The sequence below is a fragment of the Odocoileus virginianus genome, chromosome 34 (assembly GCF_023699985.2).
Source record: "Odocoileus virginianus isolate 20LAN1187 ecotype Illinois chromosome 34, Ovbor_1.2, whole genome shotgun sequence".
NCBI classification, from domain to species: Eukaryota; Metazoa; Chordata; class Mammalia; order Artiodactyla; family Cervidae; genus Odocoileus; species Odocoileus virginianus.
In genome coordinates, this window is record NC_069707.1 from 836040 (window position 1) to 855762 (window position 19723).

The following is a 19723-nucleotide window of genomic DNA, read 5'->3' on the forward strand; positions in this document are numbered from 1 at the left end:
AAGAGGGATTGGGGAAATATGATTATTTTGTAAATACTAATGAATGAATTAATCTAGACGTTAGCCATCAGCAACTGTTTACATTACAAAAAGAAGTAGCTAGACGCTTTGTGCCTACTTTGTATAAAAATAACCTGTGTTGTATAAGTTAAACTTGCCCAAAGTGCAGAGAATTAAAATAAAATCTTATCAAGCCTCTACATAGTTGTCAATTTACAGGAAGAAAAAAAGACCAAGGCATCTACAAGATTCCAGAGGGTGCAATCACCAAAGATCAGGCCGTGAAAAATGCCTGAGGAGAACACGGGAAAAAATGAAAGACATGGATTTGGGACCTACAGAAACAAAAGAGGTTTAGGAGATGTATTGACTGATCACAGGAACTGATCGTGTTCAGATCCTAATTCAGTCACTATTTCCAAAAGGGATATGAAACACATGAAAATTTGAACACTGACAGAATATTTGAAAATAATAATTGTTCATTCTTATGATATGATAATGGTATTGTGGTTAATTTTTAAATAAACCTTGTATTTTAGAAATACATACTATACTATTTATAATGAAATTCTATGATGCTATTTTCTGCAAAATAATGTTGGTGCAGTCAGGTTGGGGCAGTAGGTAATGTAGTAGTTGAAACATAGTTAATATTCCACGGTTAGAAATAAGCAGTGTTCCATCTCTAGTCTTTAGGAGTTGGAATAACACTCTGTACAATACTTAATTTCACTTCCCAAATGTCATATGTGACAGAAAACTGTAAATGATGTCTTCAGAGTTCACGATACATAAAATGAGAAAATCAACCTCACCTGGAACGTAGTGTGGCCAAATCTGAATGCATTTTTCTGGGGTTTTGATGAAGAAGGATGCACATGATCAGAGTGGTTGGACCTCACCGACCCCCTAGCATACAGTGGGGACCCGGAAATGCGGAGTCTGATGGAGCGCTAGCGTGGACCAGCTCCCAGAGGGCCCCGCAGGGACCGTAGCAGCAGCTGGCTCCTCAACCAGCTCGTCGACTACTGGCTGAAGCATAATTCAACACTTCCTGTAATGGTGACGAATGTATGTTCAGACTTAGACACCCCACTCTCTTTAGTGGTCCCCCTTTTTGGGCAGCATCAAATCACTGCACCTACACCTATTCACACACACACACCCCTATACACACATACCCTTACTCACACACCCCTACACATCCCTACACACGGAGCCCTACATACGCACCCCGACACACACACACACCCTGCATGCTCACACGCACCTATACACACATACCCTTACTCACACACCCCACACATCCCTACACACAGAGCCCTACATACGCACCCCGACACACACACACACACCCCTGCATGCTCACACGCACCTATACACACATACCCTTACTCACACACCCCTACACATCCCTACACACGGAGCCCTACATACGCACCCCGACACACACACACGCCTACACGCATGTACTGGTGCTATCATCTCCACAATTCACCAGAAATCGAGTCTCCCTCAGTGTGACTGCAGGGTTTCAGCGAGTCCGGGCAGCCTCTCATTACTGTGGCTTTGTCCTGAGGACGTGCCTTTGCCGTCTTTGACTTCATGACTAATATACTGTCCTGTTGAACAAACAAGCAGATAATGATGCTGGATCCAAAACAGTTCCTATCTGTTTCCATTAGGAAACATGTTTTAATTAGACTCAGATTTTTATCTCATCTGTTTTCCTTGTTCCTGCTCTACTTTGAGGCAAAATGAGATACAAAATATTTGTAACAAAGTCAAATAATTTGAAAGCTTGATCTTTAAGCACAGAACGTGAAATTGGTAATGGCCTGACAAGATTTGGGTCTTTGATGTTGATGTTCTGGAATTGACTTGTCAAACTTTTAAATAAAATAAAAGAAGCTATTGAGACCCTGGTTCAGATTTGGGGATGAGGTTGTTCTGGTGACAGAGGCAAACCTGGACGCACTGCTGCCCAGCGGCTCAGAAGGGTCACAGGCGGTGGGGCCACCTGGTGAGCGCAGGACACACTGACCCCTGACCTCCGAGTCCTCACGGGCACCTGAAGCCCGTGCCCGTGACCACAGCTTCTAACGGGGACCGCAGACGTCCTGAGCTGCCATCCTTGGGAGGGGGCATCAAGGATCTCGGTCAAGCGGACAGGATGCGTAAACAGCTGCCGACGTTCACAGACATTATTTGAGAGCTTAGCACGGAATCCACAGACAGCCCTGACACCGAGGTTCAGCAGGGGGCCCGGGGACAGCTGGCCGCTGGGGCCCGAGAGCCAGGGACAGGCCTTGGGGGGAGCCGAGGTTGGGCAGGCATGCGGCTCAGCGTCCTCCTGGGCCGGAGCCCTCGCAGGGGGCTGGTCCTGTGGTTTTGCCTGGGTTTATCTTCTACTGGGAAGGCATTCAGGAGGCTGTTTGTCCAGTTAATCGCATTTATGTTTTCTCACCTCTTCTCTAAGCTCTCTATTCCCACTGGGGCCCCTGCTTCTTTCTGGAATCATTTTCCTTCTCCAGAGGACTCCTCTGGTATTTCTTGTTCATTTTTCCTGTTTGCTTCTGATGCCATTTGCACCGACACTGAATTCTAGTTGGCAGAGATTTTCTCCTGGTCCTTTCGAGGCACTTTGACTGTCTTGTGACCTGCTTTCTTGCTGTTGAGAATTGACCCAGCAGGCTGTTCACTGTGGCTCTTTGGACAGTGTGCATTCTCTCTCTGGCCCAGGAAGCTGCCCCCTCTCTTTGGTATCGAGAAGTTTGGCTGTGATGTGCGTGCACGTGGCGGTTGGGCTTATCCTGCTGGGAATTTGCGGAGCTTCCATCACCTGTGGCGCTCCCCTGGTGTCTCAGGCAGCAAAGAATCCGCCTGCAGTGCAGGAGACCTGAGTTCGATCCCTGGGTAGGGAAGGTCCCCTGGAGAAGGGAATGGCTACCCACTCCAGTATTCCTGCCTAGAGAATGCCATGGACAGAGGCGCCTGGTGGGCTGCAGTCCACGGGGTCGCAGAGAGCCAGACACGACTGAGTGACTAACACTTCCAAGCGAAAGTGAGCACAGGACACCCTGACCCTTCTAAGACACTTCGTCTTCGGCATTGAGAAGTCTGGCTGTGATGTGCGCTGTGGAGGTTGGGTTTATCCCGCTTGGATTTGCTGAGCTTCCCCCTCCTGTGGGTGCCTTTACCAAGCTGCTGAAAGGCTGGACGTTACGTGTTCTCCTGACAGCCTGGGAGGGCTCTGGGCCCCGCTCTGCTGGAACGTTGCTTTGGCCTCTTACCCGTCTCCGTTCACACGGGACCCCGTTACGTGTCTGTGCATGGGTGTGCATGCCTGTGTGTGTGTGTTCCATTTCCTGGAACAGAAAACATGATTTTAAGTTAAAAAAAAAGAACACTAAGCAAGTCTGAAAAGTTTGGGCTTTTAGGTAATCATGGTTTATTCACACTGGCCATTAAATGTAACGAATCCGCTGTCTATGTGAGATGCTAACAGGGGAAACTGGACCAGGGTGAGTGGGGATCCATGTTTGCACTTTGCATTCTTTCTGGAAATAAAATTGTTCAAATTAGAAAGCCTATTTTAAAGAAAGTAACTTGTGGAATTTATGATCCATGTTATTAGAAGCACCTCTTTAAAATACATCATCTGTGAAACCACAGGGTAGTGAGCAGAGAAGTAGGCGGAGGGGGAGTGCTGTGGTTAAGGACTGTGCTCACTGGTGTGAAACACTCTGTGCACACTTTTCCAGGCCGCTGTACCCACTCATGTTCTCGTGGACGATCCCCTGCTGGCCTGCCACCATCAAAACCGCTGTCGGGGTTCAGAGAGGTTCAGAGACACTGAATACCTAGCACTCTTCATCCTGCTCTCAAGCTGCACAAGTAAACGTCTGTCCTGTGCACTCCTGTGAACTAGGCTGCAGAGTGAACAGGGTAAGTCCGTCTGCAGCCTCTCCCAGGCAAATTGCAAAGGTTTAACAACATGTCAGTATTGAACTCATCAGTCAAGTATGATTAAGAAATTCTTGGGGTCTTTTGGTAAGACAACTCTATCCACTGTGTTTTAACAGACACTTGCTGTGGCCCCTGTGGTTGGCTCTCAAACAGCGAGTGAGCTTCTGTCAAGGGCATCAGGCTGACGGCGCCTGGGTGCACTTCCCTGTGAGGCTGGGTGTGCTTCGTATAGGATATCTGACTTCACCTACAGGACGCTTCAAACGTGAACCTGACTAAGCATGCTGCACCGTGTCATCAACTTTAATACAGCTCCTCTTTTGAATTTAGTTTTACACTGAGATACAGTTGATTTACAGTGTTATGTTATTTTCAGGTGTACAGAAAATTATACTTGCCATATTTAAGTAATTATGTGTTTTTGGTTATGAGTTACAATTTGTTTAGCATAAGTGTATAGACATAGCAAATACATAACTTTTAAAAATACGATATTGGGCACATCAAACTCCGTGATAAAAATGAGAAGCCTCCTGTCTGTTTATTCATGGCTCTGCCCCAGGGCCTGACGCAGTGGAAACCCAGTGCATACTTGCTGGCCGGAGAATGCGTGGCGCGCAGAGGTTGTCAGCTGCGATGACGAAACTGCACAGTAGCACACCTGGTTCCTGGTTGTTCTACGGTGCGAGTTACTCGCTGGTCTGCTGCCAGTGGTGGAAACACACCGCAGCTGCCGCGAGCAGAGTGTGGGAGGCTGTGGGCACAGGGGCCCGAAGCTCTGAAGACTGCAGTTTTCAGTCAGATGTGTTCCTACAGCAACCTATCCCTTTCAGCTGCACGTTCACATTTATCACCTCAAACTGTCTATCACACTTTCAGACCCTCGTCTCCCTTCCCGTGAGGGGCGACTTTGTGTTTCTTTCTTTTTCTCTCATTCTGGGTTTTTTGGGGGCTTTACTTTTTTCTTGCTGTTAAATCTTTTCAGAGGAACAGTTTCTGATCCTGTAGCTACTGTCTTGCATGTTTTCTTTTCCATTCCATAATATTGGCTCTGGTTTATAAAATCTTTTACTTTTTTTTTTTAAAGTTTAAGTTATTTTTTTTCTGTAAAATTCTTCAATTATGTAGTTAATTCATTGAGTTTTGTTGTTTTTCTTTTCTAAAATAAATTTTCAAACTATCACTTTACACTAGTATTAATAGCTGCACCCCACAAACTTTGTTATACCTATTTCATTATCATTCAGTTGAAATATTATGTTATATTTAATATTCTATGAATATACTAATTAATATAATTAATACAATAATTATCATTATATTATTGTTTTTTCCAGTAGTCATTTATGGATGTGAGAGTTGGACTATAAAGAAAGCTGAGTACTGAAAAATTGATGCTTTTGAACTGTTTTTGGAGAAGACTCTTGAGAGTCCCTTGGATTGCAAGGAGATCCAACAACTCCATCCTAAAGGAGATCAGTCCTGGGTGTTCATTGGAAGGACTGATGTTGAAGCTGAAACTCCAATACTTTGGCCACCTGGTGTAAAGAACTGGCTCCCTGGAAAAGACCCTGATGCTGGGAAAGATTGAGGGCAGGAGGAGAAGGGGATGACAGAGGATGAGATGGCTGGATGGCATCATCAACTCGATGGACATGGGTTTGCATGGACCCTGGGAGTTGGTGATGAACAAGGAGGCCTGGCATGCTGCAGTTCATGGGGTCGCAAAGAGTCGGACATGACTGAGCTACTGAATTGAACTGAAGTGATGAGTGATGTTGATCATCTTTTCATGTGCTGAGCCATCTGTATATCTTCTTTGGAAGAATGTCTGTTTAGGTCTCCTGCCTATTTTTTTGGTTGGGTTGTTTGTTTTTCTGATATTGAGCTGCATGAGCTGCTTGTAAATTTTGGAGGTTAATTCTTTGTCAGTCAGTTGCTTCATTTTCAGTTATTGTCTCCCATTTTGAGAGCTGTCTTTTCATTTTATTGTTTCCTTTGTTGTGCAAAAGCTTTTAAGCTTAATTAGGCCCCATTTGTTCATTTTTGTTTTTATTTTCTTTTTTTTCCATTTATTTTTATTAGTTGGAGGCTAATTACTTTACAATATTGTAGTGGTTTTTGTCATACACTGACATGAATCAGCCATGGATTTACATGTATCCCCCATCCCGATCCCCCCTCCCACCTCCCTCTCTACCCGATCCCTCTGGGTCTTCCCAGTGCACCAGGCTGGAGCACTTGTCTCATGCTTACAGCTTGGGCTGGTGATCTGTTTCACCCTAGATAATATACATGTTTCGATGCTGTTCTCTCGAAACATCCCACCCCCACCTTCTCCCACAGAGTCCAAAAGTCTGTTCTGTACATCTGTGTCTCTTTTTCTGTTTTGCATATAGGGTTATCTTTACCATTGTTTTTATTTTCATTACTCTAGGAGGTGAGTCATAGAGGATCTTGCTGTAAATTATGTCAAAGACTATTCTGCTTATGTTTTCCTCTAAGAGTTTTATAGTTTCTGGTCTTACATTTAGGTCTTTAACTCATTTTGAGCTTATCTTTGTGTATGGTGTTAGAAAGTCTTCTAATTTCATTGTTTTACACATAGCTATCCTGTTTTCCCAGCACCATTTATTGAAGGATCTTCCGTGGTGGCTCAAGATGGTTAAGCATCTGCCTACAATGCAGGAGACCCGGGTGCAATCCCTGGGTCAGGAAGATCTCCTGGAGAAGTAAATGGCAACCCACTCCAGTATTCTTGCCTGGAAAATCCCATGGACGGGAAGAGGGTATTTTTTTTCTCCATTGTATATTCTTGCCTTCTTTGTCAAAGATAAGGTGCCTATAGGTGTATGAGTTTATCTCTGGGCTTTCTATCTTGTCCCATTGGTCCATAGTTCTTTTTGTTTTTTGTTTGTTTTTGCCAATATACTGTCTTAATGACTGTAGCTTTGTAGTGTAGTCTGAAGTCAGGAAGGTTGATTCCTCCAGATCCATTTTTCCTTCTCATGATTGCTTTGGCTATTTGGGGTCTTCTGTGTTTACATATGAATTGTGAACATTTTTGTTCTAGTTCTGTGAAAAATGCCATTGATAATTTGCTAGGGATTGCATTAAATCTGTAGATTGCCTTGGATAGTATAGTCATGTTCACATTGTTGACTCTTCTGATCCAAGAACGTGGTGTATCTCTCCATCTGTTTGTGTTGTCTTGATTTGTTTCACCAGTGTCTTACAGTGTTCTGTCTGTACCTCTTAGGTAGGTTTATTTCTAGGCATTTTATTCTTTTTGTTGCAACAGTGAATCAGATTGATTCCTTAATTTCTCTTTCTGATTTTTCATTGTTATTGTATAGGAATGTAAGGGACTTCTAAGCATTGATTTTGTAGCCTGAAGCTTTACCAAAATCACTGATTAATTCTAGGACTTTTCTGATAGTATCTTTAGAGTTTTTCTATGTATAGTATCATGTCATCTGCGAACAGTAAAAGCTTTACTTCTTCTTTTCCAATATGGATTCCTTTAAATTTCTTTTTCTTCTCTGATTGCCATGGCTTGGAGCTCCAAAACTATGTTGAATAATAGTGGCAAGAGTGGGTACCCTTGTCTTGTTCCTAATCTTATATCCCTTTATTTTTAATCTGTGAAAGTTTATATTTTTACAATGGATTTCTTATAGACAGAATATACTTGAGTCTTGTTTTATCATATGCTTTTGAAATCTCTGCATTTTAATTGGTGTATAGATCATTCACATCTACAGTGACAACTGATGTAGTTAGATTAATATCTGCCATGTTTGTAACTATTTTCTATTCACTGTGCTTTTTTTTTGTTTCTAGTTTTCTTCTATCTTTTCTGGCTTCTCTGGTTTTAATTGAGCACTTTATGATTTCGTTTCAGCTCCTCTCAGAATCTTATTTATAGTTCTTAAATAAGCGGACTTTGTTGTCCTGTCTCATCAGCATCGACGCGGTCAGGAGGAAGACGTACCGTCTCTGCTGTGGGGGTTGTTTTTTTTCCTTTTCGTTGTCCTCCTCTTGATGATAAGGACACCTAAAGGAGTGGGAGGAGCGGGAATCAGGAGATTAGAAGTATGATGAGAAAATGATGTCTCCAAGTATAACCATGTTTAGTTGTCTTAAAGTTTGCAATATGAATTTTCAGTGAATATAAGTCCACCTTCAAGCACTGCTTTTCCACTTCACAAACAGTGAATGCACCTCATAGCAAATTATTCCCAGTTCCTCCCTCGTGTCATTTATCTCCCTTATCCACATAGTATTCATTCCCAGTACATTGTTACTACTGTCACTTTAAACGAAGTTCTATCTTTCAGAGAAATTAAATATGAAAAATAAAAGATTTCATTTTACCTTAGTTTATTCTTCCCCTAATGCTCTTCCTTTTACAGACAGACTCAAATTTTGAACCTGTACGAATTCCTTTCTCCTTTAAAGGGTGTACATAACTTGGCTTCCCTGGTAGCTCAGATGGTGAAGAACCTGCCTACAATGCAAGAGACCCAGGTTCAATCCCGGGTCAGGAAGAGCCCCTGGAGAAGGGAACGGCTACCCACTCCAGTGTTCCTGTGTGGAGAATCCCCTGGACAGAGAAGCCTGGTGGGCTCCACGGGGTTTATTTAAAAAATCAAGTCCAGCTCCCATGTATGAGTTCTGTGGGGTGATGTTTAGGACAGATCTAAAAGCCCCCGTGGAGTGGACTACTGAGAATCTAAGGGGAGGGGCAAACACGTAGTGTACCACAGTTATTCTTCTGTTGCTAAGTCCTGTCCGACTCTCTGTGACCCCGTGGACGGCAGCGCACACACCAGGCTTCCCCGTCCTTCACCGTCTCCCAGAGTTTGCTCAAACTCGTGACCATTGTGTTCATCCAATCATCTCACTCTCTGTCGTCCCCTTCTCCTCCCGCCATCAGTCTTTCCCAGCATCAGGGTCTTTCCCAATGAGTTAACTCTTCGCATCAGGTGACCAAAGTATTACTGTATTGAGTCCCTGCTATTGCTTCAGGTAAAGAATGTTGCACACAGTGAGTATTTCTGCATAACTCTGAAATAGATCTGTGCTAAAGAAATGTTTATAGGATGTTGACACCATGGAACTCATCTTGTTTTCCATGTAAGGAAACTCCACCTTAGAAATGGTGTTGACTTAAGTTCAGAAACTACGTAAGCTGAAAGAAATTCATGGGAGCAAATAATGCACTTTGTTCTGAGATTCTGAATCAATCCACCTAATTTTAATTATTATCCTGCAATGAATGAATTAAAACCATCTGATTTAGTCATGTTTGTAAAATGCTCTTATTTTGAATGTTTTGATTATTTCTTTTTATAATCACTGGGTGATAAACTCCTTCTTTTAAAGTTTAAATGTCAAAGATGGATGTCAAGTGAGTAATGTAAAAAGTCTGACATATACAAGAGCCATGTGTAACATTCGGAAACATCTTATTAGGCTTCCCTCGAGGGGCTCCTGCCCTGAGAGGCCAGGGATGGTTTCAATTATCTGCTGAAGAGCTCTGGTCTATAAAATACCAAGCTATGATGAAATGGAAGGACTAATCTGCAGCAGCGAGTCACACAGCCGTGCTTGTCAAGATGAAAGGCCGAGCGTGAGTCACCTAGCAGGGGAAATGTGATCACAGCTCCTCGGCGTGGAGATGTCGTCTGCGAGGCCGATTGCACAACAGGACGGCCCCTTCGCCCCGGCCCGAGAGGCCCTGGGTCACACGCCGGGTCAGGGCCGCGGGGCAGAGAGGCGCCGCCAGTGTCCTGGGGGGACAGCAGCCCCCAGCTCGTGGAGCCCGCCCCCCCGGGGGGCCCGTGGCGGGCTTCGTCTGTGTCAGAGAAGACTGTCTGTGTCAGCAGTGTCGTGTGGACGTGGGCTGGGGCAGGCAGCCCCCTCCTGGCGGGTGCCGCCTTCCAGCACTGGGAGATCTTGGGAGATGGAAGACAGGGCTGCTTTAATTCAGGCGTTTGGGGGGAAATGGCTTAAATAAGGGAGGGGATACCCTGTAGAAGGTCGGGGAGACCCAATCCAGGTGACGCCATGAGCTCAGACTTTCCATCCCCACCAGCACTCCCAACATTGAGGACGGAGAAATGATACATGGTGAAACAGAATGGAACAGAGGAAGCAGCCAGTCAAGCTTTTGTTAATCAATATTTTTTACTGAAGTGGAGTTGATTCAGTGTTGTCTTAATGAGTCCCTTCTGCAAGGGATTCAGTTATTCTCTTTTGAATGTTCTTCTCCACTATGGTTTCTCATAGGATGCTGAGTATATTTCTCCGTGCTGGACAGGAAGACCTGTTGCTCATCGGTTCCACATATAAGAGCTTGCGTCTCCTGGCCCCAGCCTCCACTCCACCCTGCCCTGCCCCCTGCCCCTTGGCCACCTGTCTGCTCGCCGTGATTTTGTTTCTGTTTCATAGATAAGCTCGTTTGTGTCGTGTTTTAGATTTCTTATATCATATATAAGTGATGTCATGTGGCCTTAGAGCCAGGCTCAGAGTTTTCAAAACCAGACCTGGTCCCAGGAGAGGCCCCACTGTGGGTGAGCAGGTGACACAGGGACCTGGGAGCCCGGCATCAGGCTGCCCACAGGACGGGTGGGAAGATGAGGGGTGAGCGCGGAGCACAGGCCGTGCCTGCCGCTGACGGAGCACCTCCTGGTCTCCAGGCTCTTTCATCGCCTCCTCTGAATGCCGCCCAGAGTCTGAAGGGTCTGCTCACCATTCTTCTTGCACTCGGTCTCCGGTGGTCACCCCAGCACGTGACACAGTAAGTAACTCCCAGGACGCTACCCCGGCAGTGTCAGAAGCCACCAACCCTGATTTGATTAAATGCATGGTGGTCGTGGTGTAGAAGGAGCCTCCATGTAGCTGAAACATGGTGTCACAAGGGGTCAGGAGGACAGTGACGTGACACCTGAACCCAGTGAGTCCTTGAGGTACCCCAGGGGCTCATGAGGATGTGCGGGCCCTGAAAGGGAAGTAGATGCCTGCCAGGTGAAGAGGGAGACAGGCTTTGGGTATTGGAAGCCATGATGCTGAGGGGAAGGGTCCCCAGCAGCATCCGGGGCAGGAATAGACCAACAGCTCTGCTCTCAATCATCTGAGTGAGCAAGCAGCTTCTTCCCCATAAGGGGCCACATCCTGGGGACCAGAGAGTGTCACGTGGGTGAGAGAAGGGTCCTCTCCTCAGTCCCTGGGGCCAGGGACTTGTGTCCCAGAGGAGTCAGCTGTGAGTTTCCGAGGGTAACAGTGGAACCGGTGGGTAAGCCTGGGGGAGGGGCAGGAGCTCTGGAGAGAAGATGCACATGTGCAAGATGCAGAGACCGACCCTGGCAGGCGTGCTGCCGAGCAGACCTCTGATGCACTGCGGCAAAGGCTGGAAGTGTGTAAGCGCTTTGTTAGGAAGCTGGGCTCATTTGCTGGCCGGCAAACAGCTGTTCCAGGTGTGAAGAGTTGAGAGACAGGTCTGCTTTGAATGAGATCAGTTTTAGAACCATAGGTAAACTCTGCTGTCTGTGTGGGTGGGGCTGACTTGAAGAAGGTGAGGCCATGCGGAGCGAGGATTGCAATCCCATCTCCGCTCCTGACGCCCTGCTCTTCACCTGTTGTTGTTGTTCAGTCACTCAGCCTTGTCCAATTCTGCAATCCCACAGACTGCAGCACACCAGGCTTCCCTGTCCTTCACCATCACCCGGAGCTTGCTTAAACTCATGTCTCTTGAGTCGGTGATGCCATCCAACCGTCTCATCCTCTGTCGTCTCCTTCTCCTCCTGCCCTCAATCTTTCCCAGCATCAGGGTCTTTTCCAACGAGTCAGTTCTTCACATCAGGTGACCACAGTTTTGGAGCTTCGGTATCAGTCCTTCCAATGAATATTCAGAGTTGACTTCCTTTAGGATTAACTGGTTTGATCTCCTTACAATCCAGGGACTCTCAAGAGTCTTCTTCAGCACCACATGGGGAAGGCATCCATTCTTAGGCGCTCAAGCTTCTTTATGGTCCAACTCTCACATCCATACATGACTATTGGAAAAACCATAGCTTTGACTAGATGGACCTTTGTTGGCAAAGTGATGTCTCTGCTCTTTAATATGCTGTCTAGGTTGGTCATAGCTTTTCTTCCAAGGAGCAAGCTTCTTTTAATTTCATGGCTGCAGTCGCCATCTGCAGTGATTTTGGAGCCCAAGAAAATAAAATCTATCTCTGTTTCCACTTTTTCCCTATTTATTTGCTGTGAAGTAATGGGACTGGACGCCATGATCTTAGTGTTCTGAATGTTGAGTTGTAAGCCAGTTATTCACCCTTGTTATTCAGAGTCACCTGTAGCTGCTCCCCATCACTCACAGTCGCCTGGCAGCTGGCCACTGACCAAGGCTCTCCTGTCCTCCTTTCAGGGTGCACACAGCCTCATGAGTGACTTCGAGGCATGTGGGTCACACACGAGGTTGTGATCCCTTCGGCCCCAGAGTCTGAGATCTGTGGGGAGACAGATCTGCACGTGACAGTGAATTTGTATCTGCCCAGCTGTGTGGTCTTAGTCACTGGGCTAATCTCTTGGAACTTCGGTTTTCTTATCTATAAAATTTGAATAATAACAGTCCTCAGATTGTTGCGAGAGTACAGTCTGTGGAAAGCATCAACAGTGTTGAGGAACTGTCTGTGTGAGAGAGGAGGGGCCTTCTCGGGGGATTCAGAGGACAAGGTCATGAAGTCAGAGACTCTGGAGTCAGAACTGTCGGACGATGAGAAAGTCCTGCTGTTGGCGGGGTCCCCGGGGGTGGAGGAGGCTTGGGGGCGGATGGGGGCTGCTTTCCGAGGTGAATCCCAGGCACTAGGAAACATCTGGCTAAGAGCATTTGGTCTGTGCCCGGAAATAGAGTTCAGAAGAGTCTGGATCTGGATCTGTAAGTCTGGAAGAATATGAGTGAGGCTGAGATCATGGGAACAGGAGAGGTTTAGTGGGAGGGGGCGGGTGTGGGAGGGGAGGGCTGACGACAGACCCCGGGGACCCATGTGTGTGACCACGGTGGGCGGGGAGCCATCGCTGGGCTGGGGCAGCGGGGGGCTGGCCCGGGTGAGGACCCCTGGGGTGGGGTCATCCGTGTGCCACCCTCAGACCCGAGTCCATCGCCCGCCTCAGCCCCTCCTCTGAGTTAAATGGGACGCAGCCGATGGTGGGGAATTCGCTGTCCTTGTGGTTGTTTTGGGATTGGGTAGCGTCCAACAGGCTCTGGTTAGAGACACAGCGTTGTGGCCTGGAGAATCCAGACTGTTCACAACACTGGCCGTTCAGCTGTATCTGTTTCTGGCTTTAGGTATTTGATAGATATCCGGTGGGTATCCTGGAGAATTCCGTGGACTGTATAGTCAGTTCACGGGCCGCAGAGAGTTGGACACGACTGAGCAACTTTCACTTTCACTTTCGGTATTGGAGGAAATGGCTGTGATTCTGTGAATTAATTGCTCCAGTGTCCAGTCTAATACAGTCAGCAGCACCGCCCCTCCGCTGCATCATCAGTAAATTGGTGTGTCTTGTGTTTCTCTTTGCCCATTTTCTTTTTCCTATCACAGCGCAGTGATCTGAGAATCCTGAGCAGACGTTTAAACGTCACCCAGCTTTCCCGCGGCCCGGATCAAGTGGACAGTGCTGGCCAGAAAGGAGCTAACACCTTGAAAACTGAAGGATCTCATCCAGCTTCTAGAAGCAGTGTGCGGGGTCATCTCTGGGGCGTCGAGGTGAGGAGCCCGGGGTGAAGCTGCTGGAAGAAGCAGAGGTCCGTCTTCCTGGTCCGGGGAGACGATGCTCTCCATAGGAATCCTCCTACAGATCCACGTGTTCCTGCCTGCATCCAGGGATGAGGAGGGCCCTTCTTGCTCTGAGCCCAGGACCAGGCCACTGTTGGCCACCCGCTCCCAGGACACCCCTCGGCGGCCAGAGCAGGGGCAGAGCTAGGGTGTGTCTGGTCCCAGGTCACGTGTGCACGTGTGTGTGCAGACATGTACGCTCAGGCACACATGCCTACCCCCACCATGCTGGCGTTAAAGCCTGGTGTGGCACCTGGCTGGCAGGGCCCTCTCTCAGTCCTCCTGCACCACGCTCTCCTAAACCACACAGTAGTTGTAAAATGCTCTCTAAAGCTCCTCCTGCCTGCCCTGGACACAACAAACAGGCGGCCCTTCCCTTCCAGCTCCTGCTGCCCAGGCCCCTTCCCCACCCCCACCCTGAGCACCTCTTGCTGAGCGCCCTGGCCGGCAGCCCCGGCCCCACGTGTCCCGCTCAACGTGGCCCGTCTCCGAGGCTCTGCTCACAGGCAGCGTGCCTCCTCCCCCGGCCTGTCCTCTCATCACCACCCCAAGATGTGTGCCTCCCAGGGCTGGGTGCTGGCCCGACCCGGAGTGTCTGTGGTGGTCTGGAGGCTGAAGCACCCACGCTTTCATTCTTTCTGGGCAGAGTTAGGGGACAGTCTGAACAAACTGGCCAGGGCACACAGGTATCCTCACAGATCACATGGGTACAAAGGATGGCTGTGCCTATAGGATCATTTTATGTGCAAGACAAACCTCGACAGTGTGATAAAAAGACAGACCTCGACAGTGTGATAAAAAGCAGAGACATCACTTTGCTGACAAAGGTCCATCTAGTCAAAGCTATGATTTTTCCAGTAATCGTGTATGGTTTTAAGAGTTGGACCATAAAGAAAGCTGAGCACCAAAGAATTGATGCTTTTGAACTGTGGTGTTGGAGAAGACTCTTGAGAGTCCCTTGGACTGCAAGGAGATCCAACCAGTCCATCCTAAAGGAGATCAGTCCTGGGTGTTCATTGGAAGGACTGATGCTGAAGCTGAAACTCCAATACTTTGGCCACCTTGATGCAAAGAGCCGACTCAATGGAAAAGACGCTGATGCTGGGAAAGAGTGAGGGTGGGAGAAGGGGATGACAGAGGATGAGATGGTTGGATGGCATCACCGACTCCATGGACATGGGTTTGGGTGGACTCCGGGAGTTGGTGATGGACAGAGAGGCCTGGCGTGCTGCAGTTCATGGGGTTGCAAAGAGTCAGACACGACTCAGCGACTGAACTGAACTGAACTGAAGGTAGTGGGGGGAAGGTGGCTTAACCTAGGTGGTGGCTTCTGTGCACTGGATGAACGAAATAACAGAGCAAATAATTGAACACCAGGAAAGCTTATCTGATTCAGAACGAGGCTCCCAGATCTTTGTCGGGACCTAGCGGGAAGCACGGCACTCGCCCTGAGTGGTCAACTCCGCCGTGGTCCCAGGGTGAGGCTCACACTCAGGGCATAGCCGCCGGCACTGGGGGCCCGGAGCTTGCAGAGAACACGGGCTGGCTTGTTCGTGTCTGGAGCCAGTAGACCAGGAAGACACACAAGCCAAAGTGCTTCTTCTTATAAAATTTATTTTGCCTGTCTTTTGAATATGCTGTGCTGCGACCACAGAATTTTCCCCCTGATGTCCCACTAATCAAAAGAAAATGCCGGAAACACACGTCATGTGCGAATGCTCTTGGGAGTGAAAACACGGGTTCGGAAAGGCTCGGAGGCGTGCGGGTAAGTTGGGGTGAGCTGGCGGACGGCCAGCGTCCTGAGGGCTGCTCGTGTGGAAGGCAACGGCCTTAGCGGGGCTCAGGGGGCTGGAGGACTTGTCACCCATCCGGCTGCAGCTGCTTCCGGGCCTGGGACCCACAGGCCGGCGGGGGTGGGGGTGGGACTGGGGGGGGGGGCGGAGGGAGGGACGGGGGCGGGGCGAATGGCCGGGGGCGGGGCGAATGATCGGGGGCGGGGCGAGTGGCCGGGGGCGGGGCGGGCCCGGCAGGGGGCCGGGTGAGGAGGGCGGGGAGCGGGGCGGGGCGAATGGCCGGGGGCGGGGCGGGCCCGGCAGGGGGCCGGGTGGGGAGGGCGGGGAGCGGGGCGGGGCGGGCTGGGGAAGGGGCGGGGCCCTGAGGGGACCGCAGCCAGGGCCCTTGGAAGGTAAGCCTGCGGAAACCGTGTTAAAGGTCTCTGAAATCAAGCCGTTAATGAGGCCCAGCCCTGCTCTGCGCTGTGTCTCTGCGGCACCTGGAGTCACAGGCGAGGCGGGACGGGGTGAGTCACGGCGCCTTGCCTCAGTCAGGTGCCTCTGACTGTGAGCGATCTGAGTTCCCCTCCTCAGCACCTGCTGCTGCCTCCTGCCCACAGCTCTGCCCGTGCGACGGCTCGGCCCCCTGTCTCAGCCCCATGTGCCCCCAGCCCCGCGCGGCGCTGGACACGCACTGGAACCGATGCGACGTCAGGAGGTCACGAGCAGAGTGTCTAGAAAACGCTGATCACATGCTTCTTAGTGGCATCACTGATGTGTGTGACAGCGCTGGGATTCAGTGCAGATGTGCGCTGGGAATGTTCATTTTACAGAGGACTGACTTATTTTGTGACAAGCATAAACTATATATCAAATCAACATGCTGTGTACTTTAAATACCTTCTGGCTTTGTTGGTCATTTATACCTCAACAAACGGCTTCCCTGGTAGCTCAAACATAAAGAATCTGCCTGCAAGGCAGGACACCAAGTTTCTATTCCTGGGTCTGCAAGATCCCCTGGAGGAGGGCATGGCAGCCCACTCAGTATTCTTCCCTGGAGAAGCCCATGGACAGAGGGGCCTGGAGGGCTACAGCCCACAGCGTTGCAGAGTCCGACAGGACTGAGCAGGAACACTTTCGCGGCTCAATAAAGCTGAAGAAAGTGCTTTTGGTGACAAGGCAGTCATCAGATCCCCCACTGGGGCTCGGCAGTAACCAGGCTCCTCTCCTTGGGAAGCAGGGCATTACAGTGGGCACACGTCACCCTGTGTCCATTTTTAGGGGACTGACCTCGAAGGCATGAGACGGTGAGCGCATAGCTGATTCGCACTTTCCGTCCGTCTGGCCCGGTGGGTCCCGGCATGTTTCTAGGAAGGAGCAGGGAGAAGCCTGGCTCCCTCTCTGCCAGGAAGTTACACATTGTAACACATTCACCCTTCGCTCAGCGTTAAAGATGCTAATGGAACACGACTGGCTGAGGCCAAAGGCCCAGCGTCTCTGCCCCATGGGAGGAGAGTGGTCAGAGAGTGAGGTGTCCCAGCGTCTGTTCCCGCTGATCTCGCCTGCAGCCTTGGACACATTCTCCGGAGCCCGCGCCTCCCAGGAGGGGAGGCCTGGCCTGGTGCCGCCCAGCCACAGAGGACCTCGCTCAGCAGCCCTGCTGGGATGGAGAGGGATGAAAGACCCGTGGACAGCGGGCCGGCTGGCGGCCACCCCCCGAGGCCCTGAGGCGTCTCTCTTGCTGCACTTTGAAGAGCTGGAGACCAGGCAGAGCCGTTCTGAATCTGGCTGCTTCAAAGACTTGCACGGCAGCGATCTTCCTCACTGGCTTTTGGGAAAAGCTGTGGCCGACAGGACGCAGCCGAGCTGCAAGTTTTACTGGGAATCCGTGAAATCTATGTCGGGCAGTTTCCACTCTCCTCGCTCACTCTGAGCGACCGCCACACCCAGACCTCTCCCTCTGGGTGGCGGTTCAAGGACCCCGGCCTGCCTGCCTCTCTGCGGCCAGTGCGCCTGCTCCTGCAGAGTCCATGCCTCCCTGGTCCTCAGAGAGCTCTGTTGGACCTGGCAAGATAAATGCAGCCCCGAAGGTGTGCCGGTTCCTGGAACCTGCAGCTGCCCCCTGATTTGGCAGAGTTGGTGCAGGTGCCTGAGTGGAGACGACCCTGGATCATCCATGTGAGCCCCAGACACCCCTGCCGTGTCCTCAGGAGGGAGGTGGGGGGTGATGATGGCTCAGAAGCGGAAGGGGAGTGACCGCTGGGCCAGACGCTGGCTGCGGGATGTAGGGTGGGAGAGGCTGAAGGGAGGGAGGGGTTTCTGCAGCCCAGGAGGGAGGATGTGGCTTTGGTCCAGCACTTCTGATTTTAGACTTCCAACCCCCAGAGCAGGACGAGAAGGAAGACGTGCCTTCTGACGCCGCCAAGTCCACGGTCAGTTGTTAAGCAGCACAGGAAGCTCATTGGGCGGCCACGTGTCGGCACAGAGCGAACGTGATGCGTTTGAGCAACTTGAGCCATTCCTGTGGCCGTCGTGCTGGGGTCTGACGGGAGATGCCCCTGAGCGCACGGCGCCAGCTTCTGGGATGTCTCCTTAAAGAAGGGGATGACTGTGCCTCCTTCCTACCAGCTTCTCTGGCGTGACCCCTGGGTACCGTCAGTTGTCTCCTCAAGGAGAAACCAGCTGTGTTCTGCCTAAGCGAGTGCCTCTGGGCCTGCCCGTCAGCTCCTCCAGTCACAGGCGGAACAAGAAGTGATGCAAACAAGCCATTTGCTGATTCATCTTCCCCAAAGGGCCCCCTGGGTTGATGAGGCCCCTGTTTCTTGCCCACTAAAACTGTTAGCATTGTAGTATCATAAACTGATAAATAGGAAGAAAGTCTAATGAGATTAATTTGCAATAAGGTGTGGTTGACTCAGAGCTTTCTCACCGTTTACATTTAAAGAGGAAGCTTGTTTTGAATCACATGTCCCTCCTAGGCTGTACGTGGCTCGTTTGGGATAAACTTGGAGGAGGAAGAGCCAGGCTACCTCTCCTGTGACGTTCCATCCCTGTAGTTTCTGCAGGGGCTGGAGGTTTGGAGCCACAGACCAACAGTTCTTTTCTCTTTTTGTTTCTTTTAGATGTTCTTGATTGCTGTTTGTTTTCATGTTCACTCTTAGAACTTTCTTTTCTTTAACATTGACAACAGGAGGTTTTTTTTTTTTTTTTTTTAGGTCTGTGTCCACACATCTCAGCATGGCTCTCAGCACGATATTTTATGGAAACAAACGCAATGATTTGACTGTGCTTCACTTGAGCATCTTGAGTACTTGAGTAAGATTCATAAAGTCTAAGATCACCAAATGGGATTTTTCTTTTGTTTATGGAGCAAAGCTTTCAGTTGCTTTTATGAGTTGGTTTCCAAACACTCTCTCTTTGTGAAGCAGTGGGGATGGGCTTACAAATGTGGGCACCTGGCCGGTGACCTAACACACGTCCTTCTTGCCTGGAGTGAAGGAAGATGAAAGCTGGCCCTTGGATGCCGCTGCGATGGAAAGTTTTTGAGAAATGCATCAGCAATAAAAACAGTGTTTAATTATGTATAGCTGATCATCATATGTTGAATAAAGCTCTTGAGATGCTTGTGAAAACAGATTCTGTGGCCTGGTTTTTTACCTTCCTGTCTTTAACTAGGCCAGGAAAAGACATGTCTTTCCCTTTTCTCAGCATCTTGGCAATGTCAGTTCCCATTCCAGCCAAAGTCTGGAAGTACAGAGAGCGGTGATTGAGAATAGCTATTTGAAAAAGGCTAGCATGTTTAATGTCGCACAGGGGTTGGCTTGCACTTGGAAATGAATATTCATCTCCAACCTTTGTATCAGGGTGGTTTCAACAGGTTTCATCGGCTGCCTTGCTGGAGGAAGACTGTACTGTCATCCCCTTGAAGTGACCTGTGGTCCCACGGGGGATGTTTGCACGTTAATGGAATCCTATAAGCTGACCCAACTCAACGTTTCAGAAGTATACTGAAGAGGGTCAGTGTTTCCTAATCAAACTTGATATCTGAGTTTTCAATAGATTGAAATTATTTAGAGTTTTAAAATGAATACTATTCCTCTGAGATTCTGCGTCTTTGAAAGTTTTAAATGTGTCTTT

At 49.2% G+C, this 19723-nt stretch overlaps 1 protein-coding gene across 12 annotated transcripts in view; it reads left to right on the forward strand.

The window, feature by feature from the left end:
- The window catches only part of WDR27 (WD repeat domain 27), a 246485-nt gene extending 242539 nt beyond the window's left edge, over positions 1–3946 (forward strand). For 4 of the 12 annotated variants that reach the window (XM_070461527.1, XM_070461528.1, XM_070461523.1 and 1 more), the window contains one exon: positions 3768–3945. In XM_070461527.1, the coding sequence (XP_070317628.1) occupies positions 3768–3929 (162 nt within the window). In that variant the 3' untranslated portion in view covers positions 3930–3945. Of the gene's footprint in view, positions 1–3767 lie in introns of all 12 variants that reach the window. The other 8 variants (XM_070461538.1, XM_070461524.1, XM_070461529.1 and 5 more) reach the window with 2 other exon arrangements.
- The last annotated feature ends 15777 nt before the right edge of the window (positions 3947–19723 follow it).